General features: G+C 39.5%; 1 protein-coding gene across 3 annotated transcripts in view; it reads right to left on the bottom strand.

Annotated features, from left to right (window-relative positions):
- GRHL2 (grainyhead like transcription factor 2) overlaps nucleotides 1-21764 on the bottom strand; it is a 156236-nt gene that overhangs the window by 31260 nt on the left and 103212 nt on the right. For all 3 annotated transcript variants that reach the window (XM_057308103.1, XM_026495617.4, XM_057308102.1), the window contains exons 9-12: nucleotides 13368-13526; nucleotides 7196-7283; nucleotides 6595-6734; nucleotides 2178-2209 (exon numbers count right to left, since the gene is read on the bottom strand). In XM_057308103.1, coding sequence (XP_057164086.1) covers nucleotides 2178-2209; nucleotides 6595-6734; nucleotides 7196-7283; nucleotides 13368-13526 — 419 coding nt within the window. The remainder of the gene's footprint in view (nucleotides 1-2177; nucleotides 2210-6594; nucleotides 6735-7195; nucleotides 7284-13367; nucleotides 13527-21764) is intronic.

The raw sequence follows: 21764 nt of genomic DNA, 5'->3' as shown, positions 1-21764 counted from the left end.
TCTTGGGCTCCTCTCCCTTACGAGGCTAACTTCTCCCAGAGAAGGGAGGAGTAGAATGTTAGTGCTAGATGCGACCTTGAAGATCATCTCACCCAAAATCCTCGTTTTACAGCTGAGTAAACCGAAGGCCAGAGGTCAAGGAGCCAGCCCAAGGCCTCACACTGGTAAGCAATGGCCCCAAAGTAGCATGCGGGCTTCCTAAACTCAGAGTCACTGTTCTTTCCATGACGCCACACTGTCCCGGTAAAATATGTGAGTAACAGATTAGAATCGATAGTGCTAATCTTTCTGCTCCTTCCAGCCACTGGGAATCTACCACCTATGTGCCAAGATAAAAAGAACAATCTAATTAGGTATTTAGGAAACTCAGAACTCTGAATTTAGAGGTCAGATCCAGGACAAGGTTCTGCACCTAACCAGCTGGGGAATTCTTTGACTCCTTTGAGATTCTCTACCCTTTAGGCCAGAGGGTGGCACACTTTTTCTTATGTAAAGGGTCAAATTAGTAAATATTTAGGGCTTCCAGCCTACACGGGTCTCTGTTGCAACGAGTCAGCTCTGCTGTTGTAGCAGGAAGGCAGCCACAGACAAGACATAACGGAATTAACATGGCTGTGCTCCAATTAAACTTTATGGACACTTGAATCTCATTTAATTTTCACTTGTCACACAATATCATTCTTCTTTTGGATTTTTTTTCGACCATTTAAAAAGGTTTGCAGACAGGTACACCCGGGTGGCTCAGTTGGTTAAGCTTAGGTCAGTTGATCTCAGCTTAGGTCTTGATCTCAGAGTCATGAGTTCAAGCCCTACACTGGGCTCCACGCTAGGCATGGAGCCTACTTAAAAAAAAGAAAAAAGAATAGAAAAAAAGTTTGCAGACTGTTCAAAGACAGGTGATGGGTTGCCTTGACCCTCGGGCTGTAGTTTACCAACCTCTGCTCTAGGAAATGAACTCAGCAATATCTGCTCCACTTACTTCACCTTGAAATGTTTTATAAGTAAATACATTAACTGCATAAGTATGGGGAAGCCCTGGTTTGAATACAGTCTGAAAAAAATGATCTGGAGATTTTAGTTATACAGGTATAATGCAAACCAAGATTTTATGTAATATGTACATATGTAATGTAACATAGATACTGAAAAATGAATGTGGTTCTAGGTTGCTTTAAGAGAAAAAAGGGTCCAGGTCACAAGAAGAAATTATCTGAGTATAATCTCCAACTCATATGGTTGAGAACAGATATTTACTTCTGAGAGCCAATTCTAGGGAAACTATTAAAAATTTGGTGGTATCCCCTGGAGTTGGGATGTTGAAAGGTAAAACTATGTCTGAATGAGGAGGAACGGATGGGGCATATCTAAAGAGGAGAACTAGAGCCAATGGGTGACAGTCAAAAGAAGGCAGACATCAGTTCAATAGACAAACTTTTTGAGAGCTGCCACTGTCCAACGGTGTCATGAGCTATCTTACACACAGTGAGAGTGTTCAAGCAGAAGCTGCCTTACTACCTGTCAGAAATGTGGTGTACTGTGTTACATTGCTTAGAAGAGAGGGTCAGCTAAATGACCTTGAAGACTCCATTTTGTTTCTAAAATTCTAGGAGTGTATAAAATGAGTAAATGCACAGAAAGCACTATGCAGAAACTTGATGTGTAAGACACTTGGGAGCCCTGGTGACCCCATGTAAAGCCTCTCTTACCTACAATCCCAAAGACAGCAACTGGATTCTCAGCCTCCCCAGCTGCATTCACACCGGCCTCACCCCTAGCCCCCTGGGCCCATTTCCCAGAGTGAGGGCTTCAAGAGGTTCACATGGGTAACCCGAGCATTACTAAGCAGGGCAGGCTGGCTCCCTGGCTCCCGCCTCAAGCTCACCTTGAACCTGTGTTGAGGCCAGAGATTTCAGTAATGGGATTATTGGTGAAAAGGTAGAATCAAAGCGATGTGTCACTTAGAAGAATAGCTAGGTATTCAAAGGCAGATCACAGCGAAGACTGAGAGAAAGAAAGTCTTGGAAGGAGAAAAGAATTTCCCCAGCCTTCCTCTCAGCCCTGGAGTCAAGCCTTTCTCATTTCTCAGCTCTAAGTCCATGGTTATCCTGTGCTCCAAGAGCCATTTCTACTGACATGAACTGACTCTGGATGTAAAGTGAAAGAACTGAGTGTCTTACCCTTCTCGTTCATCATCCGTGTTGTAATACACCTGTGGAACAAAACAATAGGCTTACTGTAGGTCAGACACAAGAAATGGAAATATATTACATGATACACAGACTTTCCTAGGCTCTTACACTGTCTTAAAGAAGACAAAAGGCAAATCTATTTAATGATGCTGTGTGTGTGTGTGTGTGTGTGTGTCCAAGGAAATACAAATTTAACCTCATATTCTTCCTAGGGTTAATTCTTAGATTTTAAGAAGTAAAACTGGAAATCTGATTATTTCTAGCTCAAGTCATTCTGATCAGACTACCTACAGTTCTAAGCCAGCTCTCGTTTTTGACATTAAAGAAATACTTTAGCAGGATCTACAAATCATTGTTTAGAAAGGCTCTGGATCAAGGCCTGTGAGTAACCAATCCCACCGGGTCCATAGGTGAGCTGACTACAGATACTGTGCTCTGGAGAAGAGAGGGGAGCAAGAGGGTCCCAGGGCAGTGCAGCAGTAACCCCAGGCCTCTGTTTGTGGCATCCCACAGCCACAAATATTTAGAGTCGACTGTCTTCAGGTTGGGGAAAGGTCATGCAGCTCTAGGTGCTCCAAGCTGGAAGACCTCTGAGAACAGATTGGTTAGCGTGGTGGCAGGTAGAATCGAATTTAAAGAAATTATGAAGCATCTCTATTATTTTATGAGACTACAGAAATCCAGAGGGGATCTGGTATGCATGTAGGTCCTCTTGACCCAATTATTTATAAAAATTAATTGCAGACCTTTCTTGAGATTTATGTACGTGCTTCAGGATCATTTTTGTTTGGGTGAAGAACAAGACCCAAGTTAGCATCAGACATTTACATCTTAACTTCAATAGTCACTTTTGGTGCTGGTACACTTCGTCACTGCCCCTGCCCCAGGTGCCTGGGAGAAAAGCTCTGCCTAGACTGATACCCTCCCTACAAACTTTCTCAAAGGCTCCTGGCAGTGCCTGGGATGCTGCCACTCCCAGACCTTGTGGTATAGCGGAGCTAGTTACCTGGGACTCTTCAGGCGTGAGCCATTCTAGTCATTAGTAAGATTTCCACAGGGAACTTACCCTCTTAAAACTTTTTATATCTATTGTTGTATTGTATACTTTGTGTTTTTTTTTTTTTTTAACAGAAAATAGCAGCGGTAAGATGTTTTCTTCCACCATACCCCAGGTTTCAATTCAGCACTGGAGCATCCCCCCATGGAGATGTTCTAGAAATGGGACTGTCTATTTAGGTGCATATGGAGTGACCACATAAGTGCGAGAGCCTGGGCCATAGCACTGGCCACACTACTGGATTTTTTGGAAAAAGATCCTGATGTTGGCCTGTTTTTTGCTGGTTTCTTTAAATGCGGCATAATGCGTCTGCCCTGTTTGATTATATGACAGGGTTATGGAGGGCTCTCTGCAAAGTTGATTGGTGACCCCAAAATGAAACAGCCTTCTCTTAAGTGTTTTCCTGCCCTCCAGAATGGCCTTTACTACATTGTCCCCATCCCTGTCCTTGCACTCTCACTTCTCTCACACAATGACCCACTGTTTCTTCCTTGTTGGCTGTAGGTCTTATTACATTTAGAGAGTGTTTCTCAAACTCTAGAGTGCAGAAAAAATATCTGGAGACTTTGTCATAAATGTGAATTCCTGGAACCCTCTTCAGAGATTTTGATTCAAAAGACGTGGAGTGGAACGTGGAAGCCTGAATCAAGCACTCCTGTGCTTTGGGGGAAGGTGGTTTACAAACTACAACGGGGAAGACTGCTCTTGACGGTGGGAGGGGGGAGCAAAGTCCTCCTGGGGTTCAGGTGCCTTGAGGAAGTCCGATCAGAAAGATGATGCCTGTGTATCTCACAACTTCCCCAAGCTCCCCTTATCACTTGTTTTTAAAGGCATTCCAGAAAAAACCCCAGTGCCAATCTGGGATCTGATGTGAAGAGAAGGACTAAGGATCTCCATAGTGCCTGCACACTGGGTTCACTCCCTCATATTAGTTTTTGATAATTGTCTGATGAATCCACATGTGAATTGATGAGATGACAGAGGAGGAGGGAACGTGTGGTCTGTCAGTGAAAATATTCACTCCCCAGCCCTTGTTCTTGGGCGACTAGGATCGCTGCGCTCAACATGACTGGGGGTCTCGCTGACCCTGAGAGCTGGAGGGCTGCTCACTCTCCAGCTGCTCAGAGCTCTGATGCAGCTGATTTTGACAAGGCTTGTGTCTGCAGTGGTAACCAGGCTGCACACCATCACCTGCCTTTCCCCCTACTCGGGGCCCCATTTATGGTAAAACTGGCCCTTTTGACCCACCACTGCAGGATCTCGTTTTGCACGTCAAAGTCAGCCACCCCACCCCCCCACATCATGGCACTGCTGGCTTCCCTCCTGCCTCAGGACCCATCTCCCTGCTTTCTAGCTCTTCCAAGAAAAGGCTGACTTTAAGTCCCAGCCAGCCACACTGTAGGTGGGCCTTGGGCCAAGTAAGTTGATCAACCATAGAATATTCGCGAATTGTTCCAGAGCACAGCTGACTGTGTTCCTTTGTTGCCCAGAGCTCAGGCAGGCTCCCTCACTGACCCCCTTAACTCTGACTCCAAGGCCACAGGGGAAGCCTGAGGGCTCTGCAAGGGTGGCCCCAGACTGCAGAACTTAACTTGACAATGAGCTGGGGGCGCTGACTGAGCTGCTTTGCAACTGCTAAAACCAATGAACTGTAAAGGCCGCATTTTCCTTCTGATTCAGCCACAGGCTAGGAACCCAGCTCGGACATGGAGAGGCCAAGTGAGGCCAGAAGACTCAAAGATTTGGTCACTTTTCCTCTGAAGATACATTTATAGCTTTGTATATTTCAGGGAAATGTTGCCAAGAGAACAGGTCAGGCTGTCAGCTTTGACACAGAGCCCAAGCCAGAATCATGACAGTAAACAGAAAGAACAATTTAACTCAATTATCCCTTCTTCTGGAAAGTGTGGATACCCAGCTTCATAAAATCCCATGGGGCTAAGACTGTATATATACAAATCACCATACTCTTGGGAATTAAAAAAAAATAGATAAAATGAGGTGCTGGCGCTCATATCTTGATAAATCTTAACATTCTACTTTCCCCTTTGTGACCTTGTTCCTAGTAAAAAAGTAAGACAAGATGGGAATGTTAGTTTTTAGTGGAATCCACTCTAAGAAAAAACTGTAAAGTATTTTGTTACCATGTTCTGTCATGAGCAGCAACAAAGAAGCCCTGCTTATATAACTGCTTTGTCTCATACCTATAATGAAACAACATGGGGAAGGACAATATATTCTTAAGAAAGAGCAAGTTGAGCCAGTAATGATTTCCCCTCCTGACTAAGGTCAATTCCACTGAATGTCTGAACACTTAGAATCGGAGAAAAACTTGAGTACGTCAGTATGGCCCTATTTCTCAAAACAAACCTTTCCTCAGAGGATTTTGAGTTTAAAAGAAAACTAACCCATACAAGATTCGCTAAAACCCAACTGATTTAGTGAAAGACAAATCTGGCTAATGCTAGGAAAGTACATTTTTTTTACCCTATTTTAATTTATCACATAAAATAAATACTACTAAAAATACTAAAGAAAGAAAAAAAATCACCCATCACTTAATCCTACGCATCAAGTGTTACAATTTTTGTTACCTTCAAGTTCAGGTATATATCTAGAATCATGGTACAGACACAAACGGGTATTCTAATTTTTTCTTGCACTTAACATTATCATAACTAGCTCCTATGTTGCTACATAATTTACATAATTATAATTTTAGTGGCCACCTAATATTTCATCAACTTGAGCTACCATAATGAGTTAATTATTGGGTATTTGTTATTTTAATTTTAGCTCTTTAATTTCGCTTGTAGATACTAGAAGACAGGAATTACTTTTAAAAAGGCTTGTCTACAATCTCATTTTTCTTTTGGTGTGGAATGATTTTACTATTCAATGGGAACTGTTGATTTACTAGGGGAAAAGCTGTTGATATGGTTTTCTGTAATCAAAAAATTTTTCCTCTTGGGCAACTTTCTGAAGTTACAGGTGCGTTTCAATTTCCCACCATTAGATGGAGCTCTACTGCACCAGGCTAATCCCACATGACCAAACCGACAACACAAAACTCCCAGCTGATAAACTTTCTTCCTCTTTCACTGCTTTGTCAACACTTCACTACTATCAGCTCACTCTCTTCTTCCCCTTACTAAGTCAGTTTCCTCTCCTGAGACATTCCTTTCTATAAAAATCCATTTTCTTATGAAATCAGTCGACTGGCTTTTTGTGGAATGCATGGATTGCAGGGGTTATTTTCAAGGTCAACACTGCCTCATGGGATCCTGTCTTAAGGCTCCACCAGCCCCGGGGAAGAATGGCAGGTGGATGTTAACAGGTAGGTCCTACCTGTCCCGTCCTCTGCAGGTTTGCAAAGTGAACATCAGGTATGAAGAGGACCGGCTGTGAGTGCAGGTCAGGCATCGTTTTGAAGTAGGTGATGTCACTCTTCTTCTGTAAAGGTATCGCCGCCAACTTCCCATCAGAGGCTGGACGTGAGAGGGTTATGCATGACTAAGAACTCTCAGCTGTGAGCCCTAGTCTGAGTTCCCTGTTTTCTCCTTGAAGCTTTCTAAAAGCCACAGATGTGAACACACTTTACAATCGCCCCCTCTCCCACTGCCAAACCAACACAAAGAGCGTGAACTTCAGGTGAGCACTCTTGAGGGGGAGCCCTCGTGCCCTCCTGTCCTGCTCTGCACCCTAGATTCCTTGTCTGGAGGAGGAAGATGTTGGTCTCCATGATATTACAAAGTCCCTCCCAGCGCAAACAATCTGTGATCATGTGATTCCATTTGCTTTTCACAGAGACAATTCCCAGTCTTCATGGCTAGGGAAAAGCAAACCATCCCTCACATATCCACAGTTTCACCCACCATCCACTTCTTTCCACCTGTTCCCCTAGTGGACGTGGCCCGGCCAGAGCCCACCCTTCCTCAGCAACACTCACAGTTGTTGCACTGGGTTTGGGAGGCCTGGCCTTTCCCCTTCTTCCTGTTCTGCTTCCTCTCTTCGTCTCGGATTTTCCTTTCTGCTCCCTGACAGGGAAAAACAAACAATGCCAGCTATGTTATCAGAGCATGCAATAACAGTGTCCACACACAAGTCTTTAGGACAAGAGCCAAGCCAGGGGTAAAGGGAGAGCAGGCAGCCCCATTTCTGTGCCTCTAGGGAGGTCAGGCCTTGGTTCTGAAGGCTAAGACAGATCCTTATTCTGTGCTATATTTTGGCCTCTGAGTGATCCACTTCTTTGAGATTTCTCCCTTTTTTGAAATCCTGCCTATTAATACAACTTCAATTTGAATCCACAAGAAAGACCAGGCCTAGGTTCCTATGCCAGTGGGGCCAGTTAAATAACTTTAGGGATTATAATAAAATGTCATTAAGATAAAGATTGGCCTGTTAACATCATTCCTAGGCACAGAGAGAGCTTTAAAGTTGAAAGTGAATTCTCTATAAAACTTTGCCTTTGCTTGATGTCACGGAACTTTTAAAAATCATTACAGTAGTGGAAATGAGGAAGGTAGAGTCTAAGGAAACTATATAAAATGTATGATCGCTTTGCACATACAAGTATGATTTCAATTTTTGTTTTAATGTGTTCATAAATGCTTGAACCTGGTGCTTGTTCAACCAAATAGAAAAAAGTTTGGTCTATTCACCTTCTTTTTACTGCTCTGTTCCTGGTAATCTGACTCTTTCACTGGCTTCTCTTGCCAGATCCCACCCTCCTTAACCAACTGACCATCATCTTATATCTCTTTCCTTCTTGGCCTTCAAGGATTCCCTGACGACGACAACGACGACGACGACGACGACGACGACGACTACTACTACTATTATCATCATCATCATCTCTCTTGTGCGTCAGCTTTGCTAACTCATTTTCCTCTTCTCAATCCCCCAAATATATATGTTCCAACGGTTTTCTTTTCCTTTCTCTCTCTCTCCATTCTTGCTGCAGAAGAGTTCACCTGCACCCATATTTCCATGATGCTCTAAACAGGCAACATCCAGATAGACACCCCCAGACTAGACTCCTCCCCTAGATTTCAGATACGCACTTACAGTTCCTGCCTGTCCTTTGTGACAGTATCCGTAGAGTGGTGCATACACTGGCTAGCAACCTCCAGTTAAAAATTGCCCCTAACTCATCACACACAAAAAAGATAGATTTGAAAATATAAAAATTTAATCCTGTTATGCAAAAAAAAGAAAAAAAAATCCATTAAAAGGCAAAGGACAAAATGGTGAAAATATTTGCAACAAAAGATCATAAAGTACTAAATCCTTAATATAAATAATGATTCAAATTTAAAAGACAACTAATGCACCAATTTAAAAAATGAACAGGAGTCATGAAATAGGCACTTCACAGAAAAAGACATCTTTGAATTAAAACACTGAGATACATGTTTTATTTATTAAATTGGCTTAAAAAAAAAAAAGCACATTCCCAATTCTGGCTAAAGTAACTGCACAACACAAGAGATTTGGAGATTTGTGGGCAATGAAGGCATCATAAAGGAGATAGCATTACAGCTAATTCTTGAAAAATGAGTAATTATAGCTAATATTTACATAGCACTTACTCTGTGCCAGGTGAGTGCTAAGAGCTTTACATTGATAAGATCTGGACAGATATAACAGTTTAACCAGATATTTAAATATGTTTTTATGTCAAAAAACTTACTACCAAAAGGGAGTAATTATTTTATAGTGCTTCACTTTTAAGGTTTGAATTGTCATGGATAATTATAAACCATGGAAATTCACAGCAAGAGGGAGGTAAAATATAGAAATACATCCTTTGGAAGTTTCTTCATGATATATTAAGGTTTTGCAGAGTTTTTGTGTCTAGATAACATATAATATTTTGAGAAAATAAAGTGTTAAATGTATAGACATCGCCTTGTTGAAATTGGTGGGAGAAATAAGCAAAAGTCTCCTATTATTCTTTTTTTGTTGGGTCCATAAGACATCTTTCTATGTACTTGGAGTTCTGTACAATATATTATTTAATATAAATAAAAATGTAAAATTTTTTCTATCTGTATAAATTACAATTCACTGAAGATACACCCGAAGGTTTGTCAAGCAGTTTTATTTCTAAATTGGTGCTTTATTTTGTACTATTACTTCAAGGAAAAAGCCTGCAATTCATTTGTTTCAAGACTTATATATGTTCAGGGTCAATTTTCAGGCAATAAAGTCACCTGATTTTACAGGCATTCTTTGATATGTCAAACCAAATGGATTAACATAAAACCTACAGTGGCTCCCCCAGAGCCTAGCCTTGGTGCCACGTCTATATAAGAAATTTCCTGCCCAGAATGCTCAAATATCAGCATGACAAAACAAGTCTGGATAGTCTCCAAACATTTCTAGGAGAACCACAGTTCCTATTTTTAAAATAAAGTTTTGACTTCGTAATGACCCAGGGAAACTCAGATATATTTAATTAAGATGGAGAAAGCTTCCTTGAACATGACCTTCCATGAATTCCTTTATTCCCTTTGATTATTTGTGACCTAAAGCTTCTAAAAGATATTCTTTCGACTCTTACCAAAGTGCAAAAAAGTCTAGCTCTTCCAGAACAGTATAATTTGCTACAAAGACCAAAACTTATCATTTGAAAATAATTTCCTCTACCTAAATGTTCACTTTGGAGAGTTAGATTTAAAAAATATGCCTGAAGATTTCCTGATTACATTGTGATCACTTTTGGCACCTCTTGAAAGGTGATGGCTATCTTTGTTTTATTTGACACTTAAATAATTTCTCTTAAATTTATTTTAAGAATGTGTCCATAACCAGTTGAAAGCTGGCCAAGGTGCCAAGATGGTTTGCAGGGGTATCTTTAGCTTTTCATAATCTTCAACAATCGTCACCTCCAAGATCTTTCCAAACAAGAATTAATAAAGAGAAAAAAATCTACTATAAAAAAAGAACATGGCTTTATTTCTCAAGTTTTGCACAATACATACTTACTCTTTATAGTACTACAATTTTTGTTTTTCAGGAAAGATAATGGAAGTAATTAAATATAGATATAAAGACATAGACATAGGTATTAATACAGGTAGACATATAGACAGATCCCCAATTTTTTTAATGCAAAAACATGTATTTCCATTGAGGCATCATAATATCAAAAAAAATTAGAGAACGTCTTTATTTGATTCTCACAAGTGTGTTAATTATAAATCAAGGTGGAGAACTAGAAATAGTGTGGAACTCCATCTGTTTAAGATTCTTTACTGTGATTGGGAAACTTACGATTTTAAAATGGAATAGCTCTTAGTTCTTTTGGTTTAGAGGAGAATTCAAAATAATCATTTGCATTTACACACCCATTTGAAAAGTGGAAAAATTAAACTTTTTCTCTTTTTAATTTCCCAGGAGTAAGTTTTGCCCGGGTTTTGAAATTAGAGCTGCAAATACGGCAAATTACAGTGCAAGATTTTGTATCTAGCTTATTAGAAAAATGACTAGCAGTTAAGGTTAATACACCCTGCTTGAGATTTCTTCCTTAATCCTTAACATCAGGATAAGTAAACTAAAAACTACCCACTGGAAACACTTTATATCACTAGTTTCTTTGAGTCCTAGGGCACAGGTGAACGACAATGTAACACTCTCTATTCATCCTGCATTTTCCTTTTGTTTTGAATTTTAGTATTTGTCATATCAACATGGTTGAAAACAATTATTATATGAGCATCCCTTAAGGCCTCTCTTTCCCACGTTCAACTCCAGCTGCAGAATAAAGGTTAATGGGCTGCCCAGTGTCTCTATTCCATCCTTTCCTCCCTTTCTTCTTGCCCCAATCCCATTCCTCACTTCCAAGGAGATTCCCGGAGGGGTATTCTACAATCTCCCTTAGAGTATCTGGAATACAATGAGGGAATTCAAATTATTTAAATGCTGTCCCATTTGTACTTTAGAAATTCCATGTTGCACATCATCTGAAAATGCTTTTTTAGTGTTTAATATGCTGAATTAAAGATATTAACTGATTTTTGTATGTTTTCTTTACTTTTTAAAGGCTACCTTGGCTCTTTGTTGAGGTTTTGAATCATCAGTTGTCATTTTTGGCTTTTTATGTGTACAGTTGGTTATCAACTCAAGAAGTGTGGGTTTGGAATCAGACCTATATTTGCATCCAGCTCCCCTACTTTTTCGCTGTGTGACTCTGGCAATTGACACACTGTTTTCTCATTTACACGACTGTGTCTATTGACCTAACTGGCCCTCTGTACTGGGGAGGCTACCTAATTGTCCCTGAGAGTGCTGTTGAAAAGTTTGATGATAAAAGTTTCCTTACAAATGGCTTTTTATTCTATTCTATTCTATTCTATTCTATTCTATTCTATTCTATTCTATTCTATTCTATTCTTAGATGCTCAAAGAATATTTTTAAACTTTCATAAGTCAACAACTAGGTATTGATTATCCTGGGTTAATTTTCCCAAGTACATAGTCGGCTGTTTAAATATATATTTATATTATTTATATATATAGTTTATACTTTAAATTTTCCTAATTTATCATTTTAAGCATTTGATTTGCTCCACTGTTTTAGTTTTCTCCCTCAAAGATTCCTATTACATGTATATTGGATCTTCTTTACCTCTGTCCTATATCTATTATTTTCTTTGCATCTCGTTTTTTACTCCTTTTGATTTTTAAAATTTTTCTCTTTTCAACTTGTATTTCTCTTAAGGCTCCGTGGTTTATTTATTCATTTTTGTTTTGCTTCTAGTGTAGTCCTCACTTCTGAAATATTTTAATCTTTTATTTCTGAATACTTTCTTGAATTCTATCACAACTCTTTTCAAAACAACTCATGAATTTTTCTATGTGATTTATGTTGATCTGCATGACTTCTACGATTTTCTTAATTTCATTTAGCTCATTTTGGAACTTAAGGTGTAGGTGTCATCTGTTTCATGGGCAGGTACCCATTGTCCCCAAGGAAGTCAGGCTGATCTTAATCTCTTTTTTCATGAGACAATGTATGGGATTCAACTGTTTTTCTTTTCTGATGGTTATTTTTAAGCGAAATGAGTGGATCAAGATAGTTCTGCTGACTTCATGGCTCTCATGCTCTCTCTTCCGACGTGTTCACAAAGTTATAAGAAAAAATAGTCTGTATTTCCTGAGATCTGTCTACTCTGTAGCCTTTCGTCCTCATCCTTTTTATTTGGAACTTCTCTTTCTTTTGCCCCTTTTTTTCGAGGAGTGGGGGAAGTCCAATTCAACTTGGATTCTACTCCCAGCAGCTTTTTCTCAGAGCAGAGTTTAGCCCTAGAAGGGAACTTTAATTTATAACTTTCCAGAGTTTTGAGACCCAAACACTTCAATGTTCCATCCCTCTGCATCTACCAGCAATAGCAAATTGGAGTCTACAGAATCTGTACCCTCCCACCCTGGTTTCACATGCTGTCCTCAGATGGCACACTTCAATCTCTAATGAGTACCTTGGGGCAATTTTGTAGGTTTCCTGTTCTCTGGTTGTCAAGTAGCCACACTGGTTTCCCTCATGATGCTGATATCATACAGGTCTCAAAACTACTTGCTGTTTACTCCCACTCATATTTGGGATTTGTAAGGATCTTATGTCACATAACCATAGGATTTTAAGCTTTGCTATTCTAATTGCTGTATCTTCTTATGGTAGGATTCAGAGAGATTAAAAAACTGTATCTCTTCCTGAGTGCATGTTTATTAATGAACTTATTTTATAGGTGCCATTTCTATTCCAAAAAGCTCCAGATGAGACCCCATTTAACCCATAATAAAGGTTATACTAATCTGCTCTGGGACAGGCTTATATCCAGTAAAAACTATTAATCTATTACTCACTTATCTAAGTGAGTAGCACAGTGCAATGTCAATCAGCCATTAAATTAGTGATAAAATGATTGACTAAAAAAAAAACAACAGCTGACTGATGACTCCCTAGATATCAAATAGGAATTGAAAATGAAAGGTTACAACTCCCAGTGTGCTTGATAAGGTGATTAATTCGACACTACTAGACAAGAGAAGGTGACAAGGAGGAAATGTAATTAAAAGTAATATCTAATAACAAAGATACCTTTATGATCTTTACTCACTTTGTCGCAGAAGACCTTGATCTGGCAGTAAGCTCTATGAATGGGTTTATTGCTACGATTATTATAACTGTATGTATCAATCTGAATCATCAAAGGAAGTCCTTTCACCCCTTTCTGGGAGGAGAAATCTGTACTCAGGCAATTCACAGTGATGAAAATCTGAGTGTGGGAGAAAGAAAGGAAAAAAGTTCATAAGTCACCATAAAAAGGATCTATTAAAAAATGCATAAACCTTAGACTTGGAATCAAAATACTACACAATCTCATAAGGACAACTGAAGAATATTTGGATACTCTGAAATAAGAACACGCTGCACACATAAAGTATATCACATAATTTATAATTTAAATATATAAAAATTGTTGCTTTCACATTAAATCTTGAAATAGACAACCAATACTTTCCTTCAAGTGTATCAGCAAAGTTTTTTTATTTTTCAAACATGCATAAATCAGATGTGTAAAACACTCTCTCTGCAACATATTAAAGCCATCACTTCTAATTATATCACTTTCTCAAATCTCTGACCTGTGAGGTTAAAACAAAAAAAAAACCCCAAGATGCTAGATAGCATCTTCCCTTGCACACTACTGCACTGAAGCAGTGATTTGTTTATATATCTGTTTTTCCTACCTGACTCTTAACTTTGAGATTTGAGACCATTTCTTCCGTTTTTGTATTAGTGGCACCTAATGTAGTGTGTGGCGGAGAGTAGGCATTCAAAAAATATGTGATGAATCAATTCATGAGTTTATCTGTAGAAAACCCCCTAGAGATTGGTAGTCAAAGACCCTAAGTTTTATTTTTTTTACTTTTATTTTTTTAAGTTTATTTAATATATTTAGTGATCTCTACACCCAATGTGGGCTTGAACTGATGACACGAGATCAAGAGTCACATGCTCCTCCACTGAGCCCGCCAGGCGCCCCCAAAGGCCCCAAGCTTTAGTTCTAGCTCTAACATTAACTAGCTAAGAGACCTCAGACAAGTCACTTATCGGCTTTGGTTTTCAATTTTTTCTTTAAATCGTTTTTAAAATCCTTCCCTGAAGGGCAGAATGTAAACACCAATATACTTCCAGGTTACCGAAAGGGCAAAAGAAGAGCTGGTGAAGGTAAGACATAAAATGGGAGGGAGGAAATGTAGTAAACTCACTGGCATCCTCATCTTAAAACAAGGGGCATCAAGAGATACAACAGAAATAACATGAATACAAAAAAAAAAAAAAAAAAAGGAAGCTCCAATAAATTATTAAAGATTATAGCACTGACCAACAGAACTAAAAATAATAATTTGTCATAAAACGTTGAGAGGAACAGAAGGAGTGTAAATGACTAAATTTATCCTTATTTTACATAGTGGGTATATCATTTACAGTTGACTTACCAAGGAATAAAGGAATGGGTGCAGCACCTTTATTTATGTGGTAAGTACATCAATATTAAGATGTGGTCTCTGGGAAAAACCAAGCATTTTTTTTTTCATTTATACCACATTTATTATTTTTGTTTAACATAAAACTTTAAATCACTCATTGTTCTAAAATTGTATAGTTATGTATTCTAAAAACCACTTCATTGATGCATCATGTGACCCACGTTTTACTTGGTCCCACCGAAATTTTCACTCACTTTGAAACCCTTGGTGTGCCACAGCAATATCAAAAAGAACAGCCCTGCAAAAGCAAAGAGCCACTGGCATGAGCTGCTTTTTAAAGGCCATTCAAATCTTTGATTTTACTACCAGGACTGATCTAATTCATTTCAAGCTCTATTGCCTGTAGGCTTTTGGTAATTTATACAAACAGCTCATTTTTAGTGCTATATCTTGTATAAAGATCATTTTGTATTTTAGTTTTGAACCTCTTACTTGATCACAAGAAACACCTCAGTAAAGCACCACATCAATAATAAGGCTAAGATGAAAGGTCTTAGTGACATGCTAGTTACAACAACCTCATACAATGTGCCCCGGACTCTCACTTCTCCAGCCACCATCTGAAAACAAGTGCCTAGAGATGATCTAACAATGGCTTCATTCATTCATTCATTCATTCATTCATTCATTCATTCATTCTATTCATTTGCTTATTCATTCATCCTATAAACATCAACACAAGCCCACCGTGGTTCAAACACAGCATCATACACGGGGACAGAGAAGAAAGAAGAAAGCCAGACCCCTGCCTCGTGTAGTGGACGGTCCAAGAGGAAGACAGATGAGTAATCCAGTAATAACCACCACAGGGTGGTCAAGGCTCTCCAAAGAGAGCTGTGTACAGAGGCACTGAGAACATAGAACGCAGCATCGAACCTAGAAGACATGTGTGAAACAAAACTCTCGCAGACACTGGGATGAGACTATGGACTCCACAAATGCTTGTGAATTATTTAGGAATGATAGAGAAAAAGAATGACTAAAAATGCAAATGTCAAGTGATTCAGAGGAGCTGAGTGATAAAGAGCACTAAAAAGAGTATGCCACGCCTGTTTCTCCTCCTGAACATTCACGGTAAAAGTACACAGAAAATGTTGTCTGCTGCTCCTGGAGATGACCTAACTACAGAAAACGTTCATGCACGACACAAATATTTTTAAATACCTACTATGTTCTTGAGATTGTGGTAGGTACTAGCTCAGATGCACTAGTTATGGTCCTATAATCACAGAAGTCAGAGGCTACGTGGAGAGAGAGAGGCAGTATGATGGTGCTCTAAAGATTACAATAACTTCATCAAATGCTGATCTATCTCCAGGTCAAACAAACAAATAAAAGCAACTTTCCTGGGGACACTTGACTTCTTTTATTGTTATTGTTATTACTGACAATGGAGTTATCTTGGCCAGAATGTATAAAACACAACTTTATGTCAGCAAATTAGTGATCCCTCTGGGGAGCTAGGCAGTTGTCCATATTTTTGACCATGTATTTCATAGAGAAATCTTCCTGTAGTGACTGTAATCCATGGAGACTGTTGTTTTCCACTCCCTTATAACTCCTGCCTAGCACTACAGAAGCCAAAAGAGAACAGTGCAGGCATATTTCCTAAGGTATTAGGATTCACAGTCAGGTCAGTGAATTATCCATACCTCACGCGCAGTGGACCACACTCAGACAGGCAGGATGCAATATTCTCTGTGGCCTTTGTCAGCTCCAATCACAACTAAGAGAGCTGGGCTGATGGAACGTATATATTTACAAGGGCCACTTGAATAGGACAGACCCTACTGGCAACATACTACAAGAAATAGACTAAATCCTCTTTGGAGGAGCTGGAACAGTCAGCCACCCAGTAGCAAGGGTCTTTAAAGGTCAAATGAGCTACAACACACTAGATTGTACATGGACACACTTAGATTAGGTTCTTTTAATACAGGAAGATTCTTAGTAGAAGGTCCAATGGGCTCTCTTTGACTCATGGCATCCTGATTATAGAGAGTAAACAACACGAGAATCTGCCTTCTCTGCTACATTAAGTTGGCAGCTTGCAGAATTATCCTAACAGGCAGGGATTTTATAATAGAGTTGGCACCGCTTTCCTCTTGCCTGGCTGCCTGAACCAATAGCAAAGCACAGTGTCAGTGCCTGATGGTATCAATCACAGTCTCGCTGTGCTGCACTCAAACTCTAAGTGGTTGAACTTTAACTGCAGTTGGGGAGTAGAGGGGTTGGGAAGGTATGGAAGGGCATTAACTAAAACCTTGCCTCGAGAACTGATAAGCATTTATTTGTTTCATCTTGCAAACCCAACCATGTCCCAGTTCCATGCACAGCAGGCAAACGTGAAAGCCAATTTCTTGGAAGTTTATCTACAAAGCACTGTTTGCAAATGTGTATGTATTACAGAAACTTAGGGAAAAGGTATGCATTCCCCCACCAAATGTTCATCCAAATGTCAAGCACAGAATATTCTTAACTCCAGTAGGAGTCCTGATTATGTAAAGAGCATATAAATGACATGAACAATTGGGTCTGTCACCCAATAATTATGAATGTTACATATGTTCATATAATGTTTTCAAAATCCCAGTTATTAATTTTCCTGTAATTCTGACAGTATATAATTTATTCTTTAGAAAAATATTCATTAAATCAGGTGTATGTAGGCAGATAACAGATAGTATTTAAATTTTGTCATTGGTTAAAAAATCGATTCAGATAGATTGTTTCTAAGTATACCAAGACCTTTCCAGAAACAGAGGCAGTCTCATGACAATTGACATTTCTTAATAAAATCTTTTTTTACATATGAATTGCAATTTCCATTTTGTAGTTCCTAGATAAGACAAGTGACTTTGTCCAGGTTATAATAATTCTCAGTTGTGCACTATGCATGTAGTAAGATTTATTAAAATAAACATAGATCAATGGGCTTTAGAATTACTACATTAACTTGATTATTAACTCCCAAGATTTTTTCCAAGAGCTTGCCTTTAAAATAAATGGGTGTATCTTTGATTTACAAAATGATTTGAGATTTAAAAAAATCACAATGTCCCTGACTTGATGGAAAACATTTATTTTTTCCTCTTTAAACAACTGTATTTTGCATTTTTAAGAATCTTCTAATTAAAGACAAAGAAAGCTACTTATTTCCTTATTTTGAGACTCTGAAGAGCTCTTTTCGATTAATGCACATGCATTAACCTGCAAATTAAAGCAACATAGCCTACACCAAGAAATCAGCATTTTCAATCTAAAACACGAACAATATATAAATACATAATTGTGGGCACCTGGGTGGCTCGGTTTGGCTCAGGTCATAAACCTGGAGTCCCAGGACTGAGTCCTGCATCAGGCCCCCTGCTCTGCAGAGAGTCTGCTTCTCCCTCTGACCCTCCCCCTTCTCATGCTCTCTCTCTCGCTCTCGCTCTCTCTCTCACATTCTCTCTCTCTCTCAAATAAATAAATAAAATCTTTAAAAAAAAATACATAAGTGTGCTCTTGCCAATTTCCCCACTCTGTTTTCCTCTTGGTTCTTGGAATTATTAAAGACCATATGGATGGTTTTCTTAAATATCAGCATTTTAATTCCATTTTATATGATGGTATTTGGGTGCAGATGCAACACCAAATTGAGACAGAAATATAGATAGCCTAAAAGTAGACAATATGAACATGTGAAAGCTCAGCCTTGGGAATTCATTCACTGCCTTCATGCATTAATTTATCAAATATTTGTCAAGTACCTTCTGTCTGTGCCTGGCGTTATGCTACACGGTGGGACACAAGAATGATGAGATAGACTCCCTACCCTCAGAGAGCCTGCTATTTTGTTGAGGAGCTAAGAAACTCTTAGATTTACTGACACTTCCATTTACATAGCACTTTTAGGGAATGCTTTAGAACTTGACAATATTATTTCTTTATCTTTTCCTACAGATACTCAGGGCATACCTGTATATACATACATACACATTGGGTTTACTCACATAGTATATCACAGTTTTCCATATTTTTTAGCCCTCAACTTTTTCCATTTCGAGAACATACCAAGCCTGTTCCCAGGTGACAGCCTTTGCTATTTGTTGTGCCCTATATCTCCAATGCTGTCCCCACAGATAGCCCCACACATTGTCAGCTCCTTCTTCTCATTTAGATTCCAGTCCAATGTCAACTGTTCAGAAATACCAGCTTTGATTACGCCATCTAGAGCTATCTTCCTCCTCCTCTTCCCACCTCAGACCATGACCAGAAGCAAACTCTATCACACTGCTCTTTTCCATTTTCTTCAGAGTACTTACCATTGTTTGGATTTATCTTGTTGTTTATCTGTTTAGTGCTTAATTATCTGTCTGCTCGCTCATAAGAGGCTGCAAGCTCATAAGAGGAAGCCCTTATCTGCCTCAAGGTCATTCTATTCCTAGTGCCAATCACATGATAGATACTCAACAAATATTTGTCCAATGAATCAAAAGAAAATTACCTTTCTAAATGCACATTTCCCTCTTTATCCATGTTCTTGCCTTCAAAAGCCAACCTTCTAGGAAGCAGAATTGCTTTGAGTAGCTGAAGTTATCAAAATAATATAGCAGAGTTAGCTGTTCTGACCAGATTTACCCTAAAATTTGTTATCCGTTTGTGTATCAACACATGTAAATTGAGCACCAACTATATACTCAGTACGAATATATAGTGGAATATATAGTGTATGTATGTACATGCATATCTGTCATGGAGGATGCTATTTATAGACACTATGGGAAATACGGAAGTACACGGTACAGCCCTATCCTCAAGGGAAAAGAGGGACATAACAGCTTTTGCTACTGTGGAATGTATATCATTAGATACTAAACTGGCAATCCCAACCTACACATGCTGTAAGACTTGATGAAAAATTGAGAAATCAGCAAGTCAGCCAGGGAAGATTTGACGTAGGAGTCTTGAGCTAGAAGAGCTGACTGAAAAGAATGAAGAAATCGGCCTAATGGGAGAGGAGGCATTGTGTTGAGCTTAGAAAGGAGCCTGAAGGAAGGGGGTTGGTGAGGGAAGAGGTCAACCAAAATGTTTATGTCACTGTGATCAAGTAATGAACACCTGATGAGGTCAAGTGTATATTATCGGGGCCAGGACAGATAGAACTCTGGCCATAGTATCCAACATCCAAGTTACAAAGAGGATAAGGAGAGTGACGCTGAGCAAAGGCCACCAGGTTCAGAAGTAAAAGAAGGCCTGCACCCCTTTGAGAGGCCAGACTGATGGAGAGAAAGGCAGGAAGCTAGACTGCTGGGGGAGAAAGGACTTGGAGACGGACAGGGGACATCACAGCTGGGAAGCCTGACGGAGGAAGGAGGGATGAACAGGAACATGGGTAGCAGGTAGCAGATCGCAGGGCCAAACACAGGTGTTCTTCCAAGATTGAGGAGGTGTTCACGCAATAAGAGAGGATGAATACAAGAGGCTGCAGAAAGGTGGGGTGTGGGACTTAACAGCCTCGGACGTAAGGATTAAATAGGATCGACTCAAAAGTGAAGTTCTGTAAGAAAAAAGAGAGCTTTCTCTGAAACTGGAAGCCAAGTGAGAGGAAAACACAGGAAAAAAAAAAAAAAAGTACAGGAAACTCCAAATTATGTAGCTGGTGCAGATCCCAGCAGTGTGCCCTTGGACTAGTTATTGGACTTTTCTGACTCATTTGTAAATAGGTACAACAATCCCTTCCTTGGTAGTGTGACACTTTACAATGTGATGATGTTTTAAACTGTACAAGTGCTATGAAAATCTAAGGGACTTCCTCCTCATCACCATGGTGTGCATCTTCACAGATACCTGGTCTCCTAGTTGCTCCTACTGTCGACCCGGGCCCTTCCTCACCCCCACGGCACAGCCACAAAGCCCCACCCATTTTGCTTCCCCAACTACGCCTGCAAGGCTGCTTCCTCCTGTCTTCCCAGTTCCCCAGATCAAGCCCCCCTTCCTCTCTGGATTCTCTCTCAGGGCGCTTTGTGATACTATCGCCAAATGATTCAAAGGCAGCTTAGCTATGATTGACATTCATTTGAGCAAAAAGATATTTAATTGAGGTGAATTGATTTGAAAAACAAAATCTGTCTCTGCAGGACACTTTTAGAGGGTTGGAGTCACAGGCTTTGACAGGGAGAGGGCAAGAGAGAAATCTCTTCGACAGAACCTTTCTTGCTCTTCAGATTGCAGGCTGCTGCCACTCTGCTGTCACCTGAACACAGCTTGTGAAACAGCACCTCAGGATAAGGAAGAATTCGACCTTGCCTAACAGTGGGTTGGGCTGTTTCATAAATAATGAGCTCCCGGTCAGAGGAAGAATGTAAGCGTAGAACGAAAGATTCGCTCACTCAACTTGCTGATTATTTGTTGCTATTTTGATCCTTTTTGGTTCATGCTTAATACTTAAAACTTGTACTGAGTTTATAATACTATGGCACAAAATTCAAAAGGCACAAAAGGGTTAACTGTAGAAGCACCCCCCAATCCTGCACAGCTCCCTAGTCAACAGTTTCTTGAGGATCCTTCAGTTTCTTGTGTATACTTCCAGAAATATGCTACGCAATACATATCATTATTCTTTTTTATACAAATGGTACCACAGTAAACATACAGTTCTGCACCTTGTTTTACTAAATACATTTTGAAGATACCACTTTTCTTTTTTAAAGAGCCATGAAATATGGAGTGATAATTTAACATTGGGCTGTTTCCAGTCTTTTCATCTTACAATAACACAATGCATGTCTTTCAACATGGATTTTGTACACATGTGCATAAATAAATTACTGGCAGTATACACGCCATGTCACTGACTTTTTAGTCTGACTTTTGTTCCTCACTATTTTACTGAAATTGCTGGCTTCAAGGCCAGCCTTCTTTATAGCAAATTCATAAGGAGGGGTTCTCGAATTTAGTATGCATCCAGGAGGCCT

Source organism: Ursus arctos, unplaced genomic scaffold (assembly GCF_023065955.2).
Source record: "Ursus arctos isolate Adak ecotype North America unplaced genomic scaffold, UrsArc2.0 scaffold_6, whole genome shotgun sequence".
NCBI lineage: Eukaryota > Metazoa > Chordata > Mammalia > Carnivora > Ursidae > Ursus > Ursus arctos.
The sequence above is the reverse complement of the archived record's forward strand: the minus strand, read 5'-3'. Positions and strand labels throughout refer to the sequence as shown.